General features: G+C 40.7%; 1 protein-coding gene across 1 annotated transcript in view; it reads right to left on the reverse strand.

The window, feature by feature from the left end:
* Positions 1–19,284, reverse strand: part of ULK4 (unc-51 like kinase 4) — a 386,787-nt gene that overhangs the window by 82,542 nt on the left and 284,961 nt on the right. The window contains 1 exon segment of the mRNA XM_015591710.2: positions 14,538–14,723. Coding sequence (XP_015447196.1) covers positions 14,538–14,723 — 186 coding nt within the window.

Raw genomic sequence — 19,284 nt, forward strand, 5'->3', positions numbered from 1 at the left:
TATACTGCCACAGGAGAGGAATTGACATATAGATGAATAATAAGTGTATATACACACACTTACGCACATACCCTATAAACAAATAGCTCTCCTACAGAAGATGTGGGGGAAAATGTGCATGTACTACAGTTGAGTGTTCTGTCACTTTTCTCCATGCCAAGAGGGTATTTAATTTGGGTGGAACACCACACCTATGGTGCTAATATGCTGTGGCCATGAAGGGCTGTTGGATTTCCTGGATCCATCTGCCACGATTCTTAATGTTTCTTCTGACTGTGTTCAGGAAGAATTTTTCAAATTGGTTTATAAATAATTCACTTGGCTTTTGTCAGAGTTTATTCTGCTATTGAATCTCTCAAATGGCTTTTAAATTTGAATGTCATTCTTCGTTTTACGGATGTAATAATCTTTTGAGTCTTTGTGAGGATACTAACTAGAGTTTTTTTTCAAGTCTTGTGTCATATTGGTTTCCCTGTGGCTTTTCTAGTTCACTGTGGTCACTCTTAGGCATCTATTACTGATACATTTTCCTGTTTTCAGTGAGATTGGGCTTTTTCACTATTTTTATACTTATTTTGATAATTTAAATGAAGTTGGGGAGGCAATCAAGGTAAACACATGAATTTTTCACCACCATGATTAAAATCTCAATTCATTTAGAAATAAATGTCGATATATGTGTATGTGTTTATGTGTGTATAAACATACACAAATGTCGATATATGTGTGTATGTGTTTATGTGTGTATACATAAACATACACATAAACACATACACATATATCGACATTTATTCCTAAATCTATGTGTATGTGTATACACACATATACATAAACACATACACATATGCCATGTGTCTAGAAAGATATAAAACAAAATGTTAACTATGGTAACATAGGGGTTATAAGTTTAAGGACGGCATTTCCTACCTTTTACCCTTACGCATTCCCCAAGTTTTCCACCGTGACTGTATATTTCTGTTTTATTTTTGTTGCTATAATTTTTTTAGTAACAAGTCCACATATCATAAAATTCACCATTTTAAAGGGTACAATGCAGTGGTTCTGAGCACATTCACAAAGGTGTGTAGCCAACACAATTGGTTTTAGAACACCTTCTTCATCCCCCCAAAATACACCTGTGTCTGTTAGCAGTCACTTTCCATTCCTCTCTTATCTCTCAGCAACCGCTAATATTTCTGTCTCTACAGATTTGTATATTTTAGTATTTCACATAAATGGGATCATATAGTATGTGGCCTTTTTGTGTCTAACTTCTTTCACTGAGCATAATGTTCTCAAGATTCGTCCATATTGTAGCATGTATCATTTTTTCATTCCTGTTTATGGTTGAATAATATTCCATTGCATGGATATACCACATTTTATTTATCCATTTATTAGGTGAAGGACATTTGGGTTCTTTTCACTTTTTTGGTAATTATGAACAATGTTGCTATGAACTTCATATACAAATTGTGTATTACTTTAATAATTAAAAAATACTGCTTTAGAAAGATTACAAATACCTTTTGAAAACAATAAATCAAACTTTTCACTAATGTAGAATAGCGTTGCTCCTATTACTCTAAAGCATATGGCTTTATTATACTCTTAAAACTGTCTAATACCTGCAAATACCTTGATAAAATAAATTAACTAAGCAGACATTTTTGCATTAACTGGTAGTCAACTAACAAATCTAATCTTTACAACATAGTAAAGGTACACTGATGTACATTAACAATTTCTGTGGTATTTACAATCATTACTTCAGAACAGTAGGCCTGCCTTCTAAGAAAATTATCTTAGAACATATTTCATTCTGTTGCATGCAACATTCAGAAAACAATACTTGTGCACTGAATTAAAACCTGCCCAGGCCGTGAAATGAGGGGGGAAAAAATCTATTTTGCCGCCCCCTCATAGAGTGCAATCTTTAGAAGGGATTATTTCCATTACATTTTCATCAGGGACTGGCAAAGAAAAGTATATCATGTTATTACTGAGCCTGGAAATGTAATGACTTCCAGGTTGCTAAGCAACGTTCGGCGTTAAAGGGCCCAGTATCTGTGATCTCCAGAGACACTCTCAAATTTCATTAAAACCTGCTCATAACCATTACACAAAAGGTCCATGTGGAGTTTATAAACAGGCTTCGTTTCTTGACATAATAATGGAGTGAAAAAAGCAAGTGGCATCAAAACTTTTGTGGCTCTTAAAACCAAATACTTTGGAGACCCCCATTAGCGAAATCTATAATGTTTTGAGAGGTGTTTCATAGAAAGAAAGTACTATCAGTTTATAGTAAACAAAAGTCCTTAATATCTTAAAAAATGATACTGTGCAGAACTTTGAAGAAAGGATAAACATGTTCTGTGTATAAACTGGGGTGATTTGAAGATTGAGACTCCCAATCATTATTTACTTTGAGGAGGGCCATGCTAGTAGTATGCTTTCAAATGAAACAGGAAAGCAAGAGGCCACAGAAAATTCTGAGGGACACTTTCAAAATATTTCCTTTAGCAATGGTGTTGGAAAAAGCTAATCCCGGAAACAGAAAAGGTTATGGCAGCTCTCAATAACGATTTCATGGGTATCACTGGGATGCTGGTCTAGGATGTTTGGCTCAACTCCCCAAGATGCTCATGAGACCTGGTCTCTCCACACTGAACCTGCAGGCCACCTAACCGCCTCCTCCATCTCCTAAAGTTCTAAAGAGAAGTCCTGGATGGAGACTGTGTGGTTAGCTCAGCCTTACTCACCAACCCTACAAATCAAAACATTAAAAAAAAAAAAATCAAAGTGAATGTCTATTGAATAACATAGATCAGAAGGGTCATTGACTGTGATAGTTGATTTTAAAGGCAAATTCTTAAACAGAAACTATACCTGCATGTGGGATCATCAGATTTGCTCAGCCAAAATGGCAGTTACAGAGTGGCAGAGGGTTCTTGTTACCAAATATTTATTTTCAACGCCCAAGCCCCCAGGAACTCTGACTTGGGGAGCACATGTTCTTGGGGCACGAATAAGTTCACTGATAAACTGATGGGTGGTTCGTTCTTGGGCGCTCACACACGAAAGTGCCTATCTAGGCCCAGGCAAAATGCTTTTTTAGTAATCAGCATATTCATGATATACAAATAAGCCGCAAAGCGAAAATTCAAACTTTGCAGAAGATATGGGATTTCATTAAATCACTGCCAGTGATGGTGGAAGGATCACGCCCAAAGCCTTTGATGAGTGAAGGACAGACAGACAAGACTGGATGATCACCAGCTAAAGAAGAGAAAAATCTCTTCAAGTGTGAAGACAGGACAGGCACTTCAAAAGGGAATACTAATTTGAATAGCAATGGAAAATGAATGAAGACCTTAAAAGGTTCTGCTAAAAAATGGTGCTGGGAAGGTTAAATAGGAGGCTGTTATAACGTGCTGTCGCACGATTTTGATAGCGTGAAAGATGACACACGAAGAAGTCTATAATCACTAGGAGAGCCCCATGCGATGGAGCTATGCCTGGCGGTGGCAGAGTTCAGGTGGCAGAGTTCAGGTAGGCGCTGAGCTCTCAGAGTAAGACCAGGGGTGCGGGTCCCCACTGCCTGGGCTGGAGTCAGGATCCCAGAACTCTTACGACTCCGGCAAAGCCCCTGCCCCTCGCTCACAGCCTCACCCGCCCCATCTGCCCGGAACCGTTAGGACCGGTCTCAGTGCGCGCTTCATCCGAGTGCGCGCTGGTCACTACGCAAAGCCCAGGTCCCGCAGGTCGCCCTCTTCCCCTGGACGCTCATCTCCATGAGACCCTGCAAGCGCGTCCCTGAACAACTTGTTCACCCTTCTCTTGAACTTTGTTCACTGTGCCCTTTGGATGGTCACAGGCAAAACATTCTATGTCCTTGGTTTCTTCCTGGAATGTTCCCTCACTTTCTTGCTCTAACTGGAACGGGACTTTTCTCTCAAGATGTCTTTCCCTGTAGGCATCTCTCAAACCCCTTGAGTCACCGGGCCTGACGGTGGCTCCCTGCTTCTCACTGCTGCTTCCTAACTGTCCTCCATCCCTCCTCCATGGCCCCCGCACCAGATGTAAACCTAATGTCGCCAGTGAATACCACCTGCTACCATTCCCTGCTGCAGCTCACTGTCCTCATCTTCAACACCACTTCTGTCACAGCACCTGGTAACAGCCACATCCATAGAGAGGGACCTATCAGCACCTCTCCATGCTTTGATTCTTCCTTCCAATGACACTCCCTCCTGGGGTTTCTCCTTAGGCCTGGTCATTACCATTAGTGGGCCGCCCTCCAGAATGAGTTGAGCACCCCGCACTCCGATCGCCACCCCCCACCGCTGCTCTCTCAGCTCTCTCTTGCCCTTGGAATTCCAGACCTGTAGACCCAACAAGCCAACGAGGATGTGTGACATGCCCGTTACTCAAAAGTAACATGTCCAGACAGAGCTCGTGACTCCTCCTCTCCCCCACACGAGCTCCTCCTGGGTGCTGGCCATCCAAGGTTTGGCTTGGGCCATAACTGGAATCATCTTTGACTATTCTCTGTCCCACAGCCCATATCCAATCTGCTGGCAAATTATATTGGCCGTACTTTCGAGATTTATCCAAAACAGGGCCGCTCGAAGCCACGATCAGGGCTTTCCTGGACTGCAGTCACCTGACATCTCTTACCCCTCGGACTCTTCAATGACTGCTCCCGGTGCAGCGAAAAGATCATCTCCTCCCCTCTGCCGAACCCTACAAAGGCTCCCCTCCCACTCGGGATAAAGGCCAGCCTTTCCAAGGGCTTCCGGGCCTCGATAGCTGCCTCCCTCCTCCACACCCCTGCCAGTCATCAACCTCGCATCTTCTGTGTCTCCTCCTCGCTCATTTTGCTCTGGACACACTGGCTTCTTCTTGGTTCCCAGCACACGCCGGATACGTACTTGCCTTGCAGACGTAGCAACTGCTGTCCCTGCCTCGTGGGCCCAAATATCACCCCCACCCCCCGCCTACTTCCTCCATTTCCTTCCAGTCTTTACTCAGATATCATCTCAGTGAGATCTTCCTCGGCCACATTATCTATAGTTGCAAATGTCCCACAATACTTCCTATCTTTCTATGTTTTTCTTCTTATCGAGTTTTTAATACTTAAAATATAACGTCGTTTGTTTAATAAATGTGGTTAGCATTTCACTCTACCCGGGAAGCTCCTGTAGAGCACAGGGTTTTGTCCATCTTGTTCACTGCCACAGGGTAGGCACTAAGGACCTGCTTGCTGAGTAGTCGCTCTGTCTTACTGAAGACTTTTCCTGAATACTACTGTAACATGCTAAGTAATTTATTAGAAGACTGTCTTTATAATGTTCTTAAAAGGCAAAACCAATTCATTTTAATAAATTTTAGGGGTTTTTTTTGACATTAAGTCCCAACCAAACATTTTGTCATTATTTACCACAATTGCCAGGTGGCCAGTCTAAGTGAATTTACATTAAGTAGTTAGATTTTCAGTATTACTTATTCTGAAACAAAAAGAAACTGCTGTGTTACAAAATCAAAATACTTGACCTAAACATGGTCAAGTATTTCTTTTGATCAATTTCAAAACACTAACTTACAAAAAATAACAAGAGGTCATACTATACCATTAAGTTCAACTTATCTAACAGCTTAAACTTAAAATACAGACAAATATTTAAAATATTTTAAAATTTAAAATATTAAAATTTTATCTTCAGCTTTTTCTATGATTATTTTAAAACAAAAAATCCTGAAACCCAATTCTAGTGTTCTGTTATATCAACATACCTACTTGAAAACAATCCTTTAGAGGCTATTCCTACTAATATAATTGTCGATAATAACTATTAATTCTTTCAGTGGATAGAATTCATTTATTAATATTAATACAGATTATATAAAGGAACGTTGTATTAAAATATTTTAAAAACGAGATTTAGAAACACTTAACTTAATATAGATTATATAAAGGGACGTTGTATTAAAATATTTTAAAAACGAGATTTAGAAACACTTAAACAACAACTTAATGCAGATGTTGACAAGAAAAGGGACGCTAGGACAATTCTCCTTGCTGTCCGCATTCATGAGGAAGTATCTTCCAAACATGTTCATCCTAATTCTGAACATGCTTTGAATGCTCATTATTTTGAGAATGGTTTTGTTAAAAGCATGTCATTAAAAAAATCCCATATTACCAAGAGAGTCTAGAGCATTCTGCACAGCAACAGCTGCACAGTGAGGTTGATGATGGTCAGAATACTCACTAGGCACCAGGAAAACTCTATAATAACTCCAGATAATAAGTGCCTATAAATGGGAATATTTGAGGTTTGAAGAAATAAATGATCCCTCACAGCAGCTCCTCCCCCACTCCTCCTTGGTTATAAGGAGGCTGTAGAACTTAAAACAAATGCCAGGGAGTCTTAGCTTTCTACTCACAATTGACATTGGGTAGATTCTCAAAAAATTAATATTATGCAAGAAAACAGTATTCCTGGCAGGACTTCTCTCTTTTTGAGGGATATTATATCTATTACCAATGATAGCAGATTGGTCCTTTCCACAGTTAAGAATTAACTATTTCTTTTGCTTCATGAATATTATCCCATAGTTAGAGGTTTTTACCCTTTGCTTTAAAAAGTTGTGGGGAATATAGACATTCGCACAGTGCCAATCAATGTATTTCTGCAAGGATTACTTAGTAATTGCAAAGGGAAACACGTATCTGCATGATAGAGAGATGCTGACAGACATCCCCTAAACCAAGCAATTAAACTCAACATCACTGAAACTGGGGCAGCCTGGCATCATATGCCTCCTAATGGCATACAGTGTGAGGGCCCATTTCAATGAGATATTGTGACCAAAAGTATAGCAAGGAAACCTTCATACTATGCCAGAATGTTAGACAGACCGCCAGGCAACTGCCTCAGGCTCTTCGAAAAATCAGTTTCATAGGGGGAAAAATGGCAGGAAGACTCTTCTGGATTAAAAGAGAGTAAGGAAACAAATTTAGTATGTGAGTCTTGATTGGAATATGGCTTTTAAAAACGCTATAAAAGACAGTTTTAATAACTAAGACAATTAAATATGAACTGGATATTAATAACAGTACGAAACTGATTTTCTTGGGTACGACGATGTTATTGTAGCGAGGGGCCAGATGTCACGATACCTTTACTTGCACGTGACTTAAAACACACACACACAGAGGAATGAAAAACATTGAGGTAACAACACTGTGTGAATAAAGTATACATGGACGCTTGAAAAAAATATGATAAATATAGTAAAATGATAATTCTGATAATTCTTGATTCCTCAGATGTTCACTGTACTATTCTCTCAACTTTTTTGTGGTTTTTAAAACTTTTCGTGATATAAAGGTGGATAAAGTGTCATCAATGGCAATGGGAGCTTAAGAAGAGAAGGCTCCTTACAGAAGGCAGGGAATGAATTTTATTTGACGGGAGGATTTCCAGAAGTGGGCAGGGGGGCTGAATCTCTTGAGAAAAGAAGTCAAAACAGAAAGAAAATTATGCTGCCCAGGGGCCACAGACATCAGACTGGGAAGGGGGATGGGAAGATGGCCAGCCTACTGGTGAGGAGCTTCCATGTGGGCAGGGGAGGAGGGAGCTGATGCCTGTAGGAAATGTGAGGAGATGGGACATGTTCAAAGTGGAATTTAAGAAAATCTTCTCTGTCACTCGCACATCTTCAGGCCCCCGTGCCTATGGCAGAGCTCCACGTACTTCCCCAGGCCCTCAAGGTGGACTACTGTTTGACTCACAGCAACACAGAAGTCTAGTTCTGAGAATAGCTGGCTGTAAATGACTCGATTCCACTGGCCATTTGCTTCCTGATTCTGTCTTGCTCAAAATCTCAAGAACATTTCCTCTGGGGATTAAGTCAAAATTCTAGGCAAGATATTTCTTTTCTTTGTTGGAAAGATACAAGTCAATCATTCAAAGAGTTCCCGATTAACTTGACATGGCAACCACGGACAGAGAATGCTTATCCGGTGTGACAAGCAATGGGTGTGCCTGGATTCGAGGAGAGAGGCCCTCTTGGAAACTCACAAGAACATCCTCTGAGTTTCAGAACAGCCTCTAAGGTACCACATTTCACAAAAATTAACTGCATTCACTTTTTTGCTCATTTAGGTACATAGTGTTTCTCCTTTAAATGTTACTGGTTTTACACCAATCTCCTCCATTCCCACTCCCCTTTTTCCCTTTGAGGAAACAAAGAACGGAAGGTGTCACCACAAGAAAAATCATAAGCTAAGAAGGAAAGAGGCATGTGATACCTCAAGAAATATTCTTTACTTTTCTAGTAGAAATAGTCTCTTCTGATTCTAAATTTAAACTCATCCTGGTTCTAAAAAACAAAAAGAATGGCTACTCAATTCCCAGGTACCACATTTGGTGTCTCTTAAGCTTTAAGGACTCTGCACATGAAGAAATGCTGTTACGCTAATTTTCAGCAAGAGAACATCTCTGTTCTCATGGTCAAATGAAAACAAAACAAAACAAAACAAAAACAGAAGCCCTACACAGAAATTTAAAGGGAACATGGCGGTGAGCATGGCAAGACTCTCTGAAAGCCAGAGGGTAAAGGGTCTTCCAGGGCTGGGTATTTGTAATCATCTTTAGTACTAATCGTCTTCAGAGAGCTACCCCAAATTGCACCCCCGCCACCTCTGCTGCACCAGACAGGCAGGCGGGCGGGCAGGCGACAGGAGTTAGCAACATCGGCATGTTACAATCACCCTCCCACGAACAGCTTCTCTGGTTTCACAGAGTAGTAGTTAATCGTATACGTACGCTTAAGCCAGTTTTACAGAACAAGTCCGTGGTGGTTTGTGTGTAGTCAATATTTTGAGTGTCAGAGTAAGCTAGCTATAATTAAAAGACAAATAGGTAATCTACACTCATCACTCTGGGGAAACTCCCACTGACATCAAGTTTACCGGATATAGGTAAACTTGAGAGCACCCTGAAGGATTTCCATCACATTTTTAAAGCTAGAGCACAGAGTATAATTACAAAACCTCTCAACTCCCTAGTAAATTACAACGGATAATGAAATTCTTAGGAATTCTCGACAGTCTCTGGATGTTCTGAATACAGACGAAGGAAGGAAGAGCCCCCAAGGGGCAAAACAGATCCCAGCTCCATTAGCGCAAATTAAACCTCTTATTTCTTTCATCTGTTAGTAAAAACTGTCATTTTAGAAAGAAACTGTCACAAGACTGGGACTTTAAACAGGTATTTCAAGAATCCAGGGCCTTCTGTGTGACTCTTAGGAGAGGGATCTGCCACGTTATTCCCCAAGACAGCTTGCTAATGATCACAGTTTATAAGTACTGACATGCTCATTACCTGGCCTTGTGAACTATGGGCCCAAGTCTATGTCAGGCCCCCCTGTCTGAAACCACCCAGGCTCGCTCAGCTTTAGGGCAAAGAGGGCACGCATCTATCAGGCCTTCAAAGGGGGTGGTCTTACAGAGTAGTAGCGTCCTTTTAGAGGTGCTTCTGGAGAGGTGAACGTCCTTTAAAGTAGGTCCTCAAGGAGGCTGTCCGTCCCTCCGTAACTTCTTGCAATCAGGAGGACGCATTTACCAGGCCTCCCTAATCCAATTACTGACACCAGGTGATACATCTCGAAAGGTCTCTGCTTCTCTCTCGAATTTGGTTCCTCTAGTCCAGTGAGGAAAGCCTAAGAGGCCAGCCTCCTCGAAGTCGCAGAAGACCCTAACTTACACCCCTCACATCTCTCAAGTTCCTGTCCTCTGTGCATCTGCCTGTCCAATCTCGTCCACTCCTCAGGAACTTGGCAGGGATACTACGGAGGAGACTCAAGCATGGACACTAAGTGTCTTTTAAGGTCCCTCTCAGTCTGACCTATGCAAATGTAAAGAACTGAAATGACCTCACGATGTACACCAAAGAGCAAAAATGAACAACTGCCAATAACAAAAGCAGAGATTTTACAAACATTTCGTGTTAGCTCAGTGGATACTTATTAAATATCTATTACATGCCAGTTAACATGATAAAGCTTTATTTCACGGTAAAGATAATTAGAATTCAATTGAGATGCTGCCACTACCCTTTTGTTTCAGAAACCAGAATTTCTTACTTCCAACTACAGTGTCCAAACTCCAAATGCCATTAAAACCCATGTTTGGAACCTCCTGGCCTTTCTTGGTCCACTTCTTATGTCTCCCAACCTAGCCCCATGGATCAGGGGCCTTTGCACAGGGTGAGCTTCTGCCTGGTACCGTCTACAGTTCTGTGGGTGGATGGTGGTGATGGCTGTACCACAGTGGGGAGATACTCAATGCCTCTGAACTGTACGATTAAAAATGGTTAAAATGGTTCCATGCATGGACGACCACCACACCCTTCCACACTCAGCTCGAACAGCACGTCCTTGCCAACCCTCTCTCCAAAGGGGCCGTTCCTGTCAGAAACCTCGTTGGCTCCCCCACTTAGCTCTGACTGTGTTCTTCTTTGTAATGAACCTGGGTGTTTCTCTATCTCCGCAGTTAGAGCTCCTGAGCGTGGGGACCAGGACGATCAGATCTTAGCATCCCCAATACGATGCTCCCACATGCTGATAACCCTACTACTTACTTTTCCGTGAATGAAAGAATGAACCTCTCAGGTACTTTCTAGAACAAAATTTGGTCAAATTCAGCTGGATGAGTGCTGGCAGAGTCCACGGCAGGCCCAGGCGGAGCAGCAGCCAGCTCCCTAGAAAGGGCAGGAGCTGGGGCAATTCAACTTGGGCTGGTTCCAGCGCTGCCATTTCCTGATTGGTGGCCTTCGGAACATTACTTAAGCTCTTCGGGACTTAGTCTTTAATCTATAAAGTGAGAAAGATCACTGGAGCTGACCTCTAAGGTTGCTGTGAAGATTAAATGAGCTGATGTACCAAGTCTTAACACAGGAACTGGATGACACTTACAAGGACATCTGCTGATCACCTTTCGTAGGTCAGACACTGTGACATGCTGAAGACAGAATGATAAACAAATCCACATTACTGTCCTGAACAAGTGTAACGTGACGGGAGAAAAGAAAGTAAACCAGCAGCTACAGAACAATGGCTGCCGCACAGGTAAGGACAGGGAGCGGTGGGACAGAGAAGGAAGGACTAAGTTAGCCCTGGAGTGGGCACCGGCATCACACAACTCTGGGTAATCTGCTGTGATTTCTCTCCAAACGTACTAAACTCAGCACTACGTTTAAGCAGAAGTGAGATTCAGGACAGGCAAGTTCAAGGCCCAAGCCGAGCTGACGGAGTCCTGGAATCCCTGTGTGTTTTGCACAACTTCAACCCAACAGTGACTGGCCTGGGATGATTTAGAAAACTTTCAGATTTTAAAGGACTTATCATAGACGGCTGGCCTGCGAACATTGTGAGCAGTCCTGAAGAGCTGAATTAGAGACGTCGAGGGATTAGAGTGACTTGCAGAGGTATCCTCCATGAGACAGTAGGAAACAGTACATTTGACTCTTGGGTCTGTCCAGACTGTTTTTCTTGTTAAGAAAACAAGTCATTGTAATTTCAACCGAGAACATTTTTGTATCTTGCTTTCTAAACACTGCAAAAAATGTTCCATGGTTTCCTGGAAGAATGGCTGATTTCAGGGCTGGTACAGAGAAAAGGTACAAGATGAGCCTCGTGTATTATGTGAGGATGGAAAATACTCAAAACTAAAATGATGGGCATGTTAAAAGGCACAGCAGACATCCAGAAGGGGTTCTCACGGGCCAAATATGAGACAGATTACAACCCACTGAATAAAAGAAAAACTCAAGTCAATCCTGATAATAACGAAGAGATAAATGGGGCAAAAAGGTGGAAACGACCCAATGCCCATGACAAATGAATAAGGAACAAAATGTGCTGTACGTACACAATTAAATAGCATTTAGCCTTAAAGAAGAATGAAATTCTGATACATGCTACAGCACGAATGAACCTGGAACACATTAAGTGAAATAAGCCAGATGCAAAAGAGGCCATACTGCATGATTCCACTTGCGTTAAGTACCTAGAGTAGTCACATTTAGAGACAGAAATTGAAATGGTGGCTACCAGGGGCTGGGGAGAGGGGGGAATGGGCAATTACTGTTTAATGGGCAGACTTTTGTTTGGGATGATGAACACATTCTGTGGATGGATGGTCGTGATGGTTGTATAACAATGGGAATATACCTATTGCCACTGAATTATACAATTAAAAATGGTTAAAATAGTAAATTTTATGTATATTTTCGAATAAAAAAAAAAAAAGGATGAGTAGCACCAGAAATGACTAGTCTTACATAAACAGGTAAAAGTCACTTAAATTCAATTTTCCTTCCACAAACAAAATCTTGCTGGCTCTATATGTGGCAGGTCAAAAAGTATAAGGAAATCATCTCAGGCAGTAAAATAAACTACATGATGGTGTAGTCTGGTCACTTTGACCAAGTTGGGGTCTAATTTGTTTTCTGCATGATTAATTTGATCGGCGTTGTAGAAAATGATGTAATTTATTTCCAAAGACGGGTCCATAATCTCTTACTTGCAATTCTGAAAAGCTCTGAAAATCAAAACTTTCTTTCCATAAATTCGATTCAAAAATATATTTGGTGGCAAAACGTGACCTGAACTCACATGGGGCCGTGTATTTACGCACTTGGTGTGAACATGCATACGTTTTGCTGCAGAAATACTATCACGCTTGACAACGGCACTGCCCCAGTGTCTCTCTCCGTGGGGGGTCATACTGTATCTGGCGTAAGCACCATGCCAAACAGATCTGAAAATTATGAATTCCAAAATAAACCTGGTCCTAAGAGTTTCAAGGAAGAGGAGGGTACATCAGATACTAGATCTATATTTCCCAAGCTTTTGTCATTCTTCGCCGAATTTACAATTTTCTGATATGTACACATTGTTCATATTATTCAATCCTCCAGTACTTGCCTTCGCCATTTTTATTTGAATAAAATTATATTTTTAAAGGAATATCTTATCTCTACTATAAAAGCCAAGCTTCTGAAAGGTCTACCCTCTATTAAAAAGAGAGATTCTGAAGGATTCCAGAGATGTGAAAGATACAGTGGTACCAAATTGAGACTTTCATCTTCAATCATCAGAAAGACAAAATTGAAAAGGAAATACCTGCCTTACAAAGTGATTTGCTGTGATCTACTGCTAGGCTGGTACACCATCGCCAGGATCTACTGTCCCCAGAGCTATGTATCCTGCATTTTGGGAGACTTGCCTAGAACACATCATCATCCTGGCAGGCAAGTAACGACCCTACTGAGGCAATAAGTCTTCCTGGGGGCGGGGGAGACCTGGCTGAACAAAAGCTTAATATAGAAAAGAAGAGGATCCATCTCTGTATCTCGCTTCTAGTTCCACAACCTGCCACGTAAATTTAGCTGGGTCATGCGCTGCTGTCTATTTGTCAAATTGGCACAAAAGTTAACCTGAGTATAACCGTCTGGCGCATCCACAGCCTCCACGTGCCAAAGGACTCCTCAAGATAACGGTACGTAGAAGCAAAGAGACTGACAAGCCAGAACACGGCCCAGACTAATGCGACCTCCACTCTTTCATTAACTCCAACAACAGCTACTGCAAACAACGGCCTTCGAAACCAGCAGAATAAGATTTACTGTAAAAAGAAAACAAGTCTGTCTTCAAAAGTGCCTTCAAATCAACATCAACTATACATATTTTGTACAAATAAATGGGACAAAAGGGGAAAGTTTTTCCTTATGGTAGAATGCTGGGAGTTAGAAGTGCTGAGATTAGACAATCTCCATTTTGCAACTATCACAAATTTAAAAGTAATAACTACACACTGATTTAATGAAATGATCAAAATTAATATCACCAGCAAGGGGCAAAAAGTCACGAGTCTCTAGATGTGATGGACTGAAAAAGACACAATATCCATCCTGGAGTTTTCCTGAATCTAATTGTCAGACAACATCAGACAGATACAAACTGAGGGTGATTCCACAAAATACCCAGCCTATCTTCTCCAAAACTGTGATGAAAAACAAAGAAAGGTTACAGGAAGATTCCAGATTAAAGACATCGGTCTACCAAAATACGTGATCCTGGACTAGATCCAATACCAGAAAAAAAAGCTATAAAGGACATTATTGGGACAGTTGACAGAATTGGAATATGGATGGCAGGTCAGGAAAAGAACTGTATCAGTGTTACATTTCCTGATTTTGATTGGAGTAGTTAAGAGAACGTTGATTTTGTTTAGAAATACACACTTAGGTTTTAAGGGGTGAGGGGCACAATGTCCTCTAGCTCCCAAATAGTTCAGAAAAGATATGATTAATGGACAGAATCTGTTACGCGTTAACAATAGGTGATGATGGGAAAGGTAATGAGTTATTTTACTGAAATGAGGTTGAAGTGAACGACTGCCCCCTGTCCACTGGCTGCCACTGAAGCCACCCACTCCAGCCCAGGTTTCTGGGTGGACTCACCATTCTTCTGAGAATCCTCAACAGAAGCTTCTGCTCCTTCGGGTCCTCCTTGAATGTCAGTAAATCAGCAAAGTTCTCCGCATTTTCGGGAGACAGGCTCTCTGGGTTTTCTCCTCCATAGAGCTGAACCAGTATAGACAGACACTTGGATGAAACTTCAAAAACTTCGGGATCCTCATTAGGGAGCTGAAAATTAACAAATAGGGCTACGTAAGCTCCATCAAAGATGGTGCTGGTATTGCTCAGGAACCCTAGTAAAATTTGGCTTACTAGGGAAAATGTCCATCTGCGTAACAAGTCTGACTAATTAAATCATTTTCTGAAAGGATCTTTTCCAAAACGCATAGTGACTCAAAGAAAGCTAACAGCACAAAACCAGAAGAAAGTCCTGCAGTCTATTAATCCAGTCTTCCCCAACCAGGTACCAGTGCTCCTGCGAGAATCTAATGCCTGATGATCTGAGGTGGGGCTGAGGCAGTGATGCTAGCACTGGGGAGCGGCTGCAAATACAGATGACGCTGCACTCACTCACCAGCCCCTCTCCTCCTGCTATGCAGCCTGGTTCCTAATAGGTCACAGACTGGTATCAGTCCGTAGCCTGGGGGTTGAGGACTCCTGCATTAATCCATGGTCAAGAATGGCTGGTAACGAGCAGAGGAATAGCACATGTCATATATGCATATGTTCATACAAGTGTGTGTGTGTGTGTGTGTGTGTGTGTGTGTGTGTGTCTAGGGTGTGAAAACAATCTGATTTTTCAGAGGCATTCTCTTACATTCTTGCTTACTATTAACTTGTTTTAGGAAAAATCCATTTCCTAGAAGATATTAAGAAACACTTTCAACTTGTCTGTGTCCAAATCATTATTGACTAAACAGGTGAGAAAGCATTGTTTCTGTACGTATTTAAAGGTATAATCTAATACCACAAGCATTTCAACCTTTTTAGTTTTTAAAGTTTTATTATGTTTGTAACAGCTTTACTGAGAGGTAATTCCTATGCCATAAAAGTCACCAGTTGACACACACAATGCAATGGTTTTTAGTATATTGAGAGTTGCACGACCATCACCACAATCAATTCTAGATTTTTTTTTCATCACTCTAGAAAGAAACCTGTACCCTTTAGCAGTCACCTCGCCATCACCTCCTCCTCCTCCTCTCTCCCAGTCCCTGACCGGAGCTAATCAGCTTTCGGTCTCTCTGTATCTGCCTATTCTGGACCTTTCAGATACATGAAATCATTCAAAATATGATCCTCTGTGACTGGCTTCTCAGGCTTAGTACAGTGCTTTCAGGTTCATCCACGCTGTAGCATGTATCAGTACGTCATTTCTTTTTATTGCCTAATAATATCCCATTGTATGGATATATCACGGGTTGTTTATTTGTTGGTTGTTTCCACTTTTTGGCAGTACTGCTATGAACATCTGTATAGAAATTTCTGTGCACACATGTTTTTGTCTCTCTTGGGTATGTACTTAGAAATGGAAATGTTGGGTCACATAAGTCTATGTTTAACCTTGTGAGGAACTGCCAGACTGTTTTTCAAAGCTGCCATTAGCACCAGCAGTGCATGAGGGATCCAGTTTCCCCATATGCTCACCAACACTTGTTATTATCTGTCTTTTTAATTGCAGCCATCCCAGTGGGTGCACGGTGGTAACTCTCTGTGGTTCTGATTTGCAATCCTCTGGTGGCTAATGATGTTGAGTATCTTTTCATGTACTTAGTGTCCACCTGTATATCTTTTCTGGAGCAATGTCTGTTCAGATCGTTTGCTCATTTTTTTTAAATGGGTCATCTTTTTATAATTAAGTCTAAATATTCTTTATATATTTTAAATACAAGCCCCTTAGCATATATGCTTTTCAAAAATGATTTCCCATTCTGTGGGTTGTCTTCTCACTTTCTTAATTGTGTCCTTTGAAGCATAAGGTATTTTTTATTTTGATAAAGGTTCATCTTCTTTTTAATTTTTTGTGATTTTGGTGTCATACCTAGGAAACCACTGCCTATTCCAAGGTCCTGAGATTTACGTTCTTCTAAGAATTTTTATAGTTTTAGCTCTTCCATTTATTTTTCCTTCTAAAAATTTTATAGTTTTAGCTTTTATGTTTAGGTCTTTGATTCATTTTAAGTTTTATATATGGTTTGAGTAGGGGGTTGAACTTCATTTTTTTTGCATGTGAATTAATCTTTTGAGATATGTGTAGGTTCACATGCAGTCGTACGAAACAATACAGAGAGATCCCAGACATACTTCGCGCAGTTTCCCCCATGGAAACCTTCTGCATAACTGTAGTATAATATCACAACCAGAAAACTCACATTGAATAACCCATTGACCTTATTCAGATTTTACTGCTTTTATATGTATTCGTGTATGTGTGTGTGTGTGTGTGTGCACATCCATGTGCATTTAGTTCCGTCCAATTTTATCACATGAGTAGATTTGGTGACACCCATCACCTCAAGATACAGAACAGTCCCATCCTAAAGATGCCTTTTATAGCAAAAGCCAACGCTCTCCCTCATGTTTTGTTATCTACTCTAGCCACCTTTTTTTTTTTAATCGGTGCATTTAAATCATTTACAGTTAAGGTAAATATTAAGATGCCAGGGTTTAAGTCTATCGTGCAATTTTACTATTTGTCTTCTGTTTCCTCTGTTTCTTGTTCTTCTGCTTCTTTTTCTTTTTAAACCTTCCTATGGGTTACTTGAACATTTGTTTTCTATTTCCAATAACAGTGATCAAAGTTCTCTTTTACTCCCAGTATTAATTTCCTTGGGTCGCCGTAATAAATCACCACGAATGGGGTGGCACAAACAACAGCAATTTATTCTCTAACAGTTCCAGAGGCTGGACGTCAGAGGTCATGGTAGTGGCAGAGCCCTGCTCCTTCCGAAGCCCGCCTCGGTGGAGCCTTCCCTGCCTCTCCCGTGGTCTGGGCACCCGATGTTCCTTAGCGTGTGACGGCAGAACGCCAGTCTCTGCCCCTGTCTTCGCACTGTGTTCTCCTGCGTGTGTCTCCATGTGGTCCCCTTATAAGGACACCAGTCGTTCTGGGTTAGGGAGCCCGTGCTGCTCCAGTGCCACCTCATCCTAACAAATTTCGTCTACAATGAACCAGTTTCCAAATCAGGCCATCTCCGGAGGTGGGGGGAGGAGTTAGAGCTGCAACACCTCTTTCTTTGAGAAATGCAGTCAACCCACAGAGCCATATTAATAACTAAAAAAATAAAAAAAGATACGATCGTCTCAATAAAAAAAAATATTTAACAATATTCAACACCTATTTCTAACAAAAACTCAGTGAACTAGGAGGAGAAAGAAACTTCCTGGTAAAAGTCATGTCAGAGACTGAATGCCTCACCCTGAGATCAGGCGGACAGACAGGGATGTCTGCTCTCATCACTTCATGCAGCACTGAATGGGGGGCAGGTCTCGCCGGTGCAGATCGGCCCAAAAAAAGGGGGGCGTCCAGATTGCAAAGGAAGACAGACATAAGTGCTTATTTCCATGATCCTCTATGGAGAGAATCCAATGGAATTTACGAACTACTGGGGCCCATCAATGAGTCTCACAAAGTTACAGGATTCAAGAGCAACATACAAAATCAATTGAATTTTATAAGTAATTCAGAAATTGGAATTAAAATAAATACCACGTACAATAACATCTAAAAAACTGAAACACTTAGGGATTAATCTGATAAATGATGAAAGACCTGTACACTAAAGATATGAAATATTGCTGAGAGAATTTAAAGAGGATACAAATAAATGACAGGATATACCTTTTTTATGAGTCAGAAGACTCGATTTTGTTAAAATGCCAATTCTCCCAAAATTAATCTACAAATTCAATGCAATTGCAATCAAAATCCCAGTAGGTTCATGTTTTTGTTTTTGTTCTTTTGGTAGAAACTGACAAGCTGATGCTAAGCTTCATATGAAAATGGAAAGGACATAGGCTAGCCAAAATAAATCTGAAAAAGGAAATAAGTTGAAAGACTAACCTTACCTGATTTCAAGACTTAATATAAACTAAAGTAACCAAAACAGTATGGTATTAGCATAAAGTTAGACGCATGAGTTACTGCAACAGAATAGAGAGTCCATAAATAAACCCGCAGAAATACAGTCAACTCATTTTGGACAAAGGGGCAATGGCAATGCAGTTGAGTAAACATTTTCAAGAAGTGGTGCTCAAACAATGTGCAAAAACATCAACTTCAATCCATACCTTTCACCATGTACCAAAATTAACTCAAAACGGTAGATAACGCACATCAACTCCAAAGTGGCTCAGAATTACCACAGAACAATCACATGTAATAAAAAAAAAATCCTTTAGGAATCTCTGAAACTCATTTGGTTCCGTTTTTTTTTTTTTAACTCAATAGACTGAAATATAAAACCTGAAACTATAAAACTTCTAAGAGAAAATATAAGGCAAGAATCTTTTGACCCTGGGTAAGAGATAGATTTCTTAAATATAACTAAAAAAGTATAATTTGCAAAAGGAAAAAAAAAAAGGTAAAATGGACTTCATCTAAATTAAAGATCTTTTCTTTGAAAGACATTGTCTAGTTCATAAGACGTTCACTAAACAGTAGCTATTAACACCACCATCCCTATCACAAAGTGTCCCTTTACTGGAGACTCAGGAAAAAGTATTCTTTCAGACCCCAAAACTAGAAAATGTATCTTTCTCCCAAGAAACATCTCCCCTCACCAGGCCC

Source organism: Pteropus alecto, unplaced genomic scaffold (genome assembly GCF_000325575.1).
Source record: "Pteropus alecto unplaced genomic scaffold, ASM32557v1 scaffold156, whole genome shotgun sequence".
In the NCBI taxonomy this organism is placed as follows: domain Eukaryota; kingdom Metazoa; phylum Chordata; class Mammalia; order Chiroptera; family Pteropodidae; genus Pteropus; species Pteropus alecto.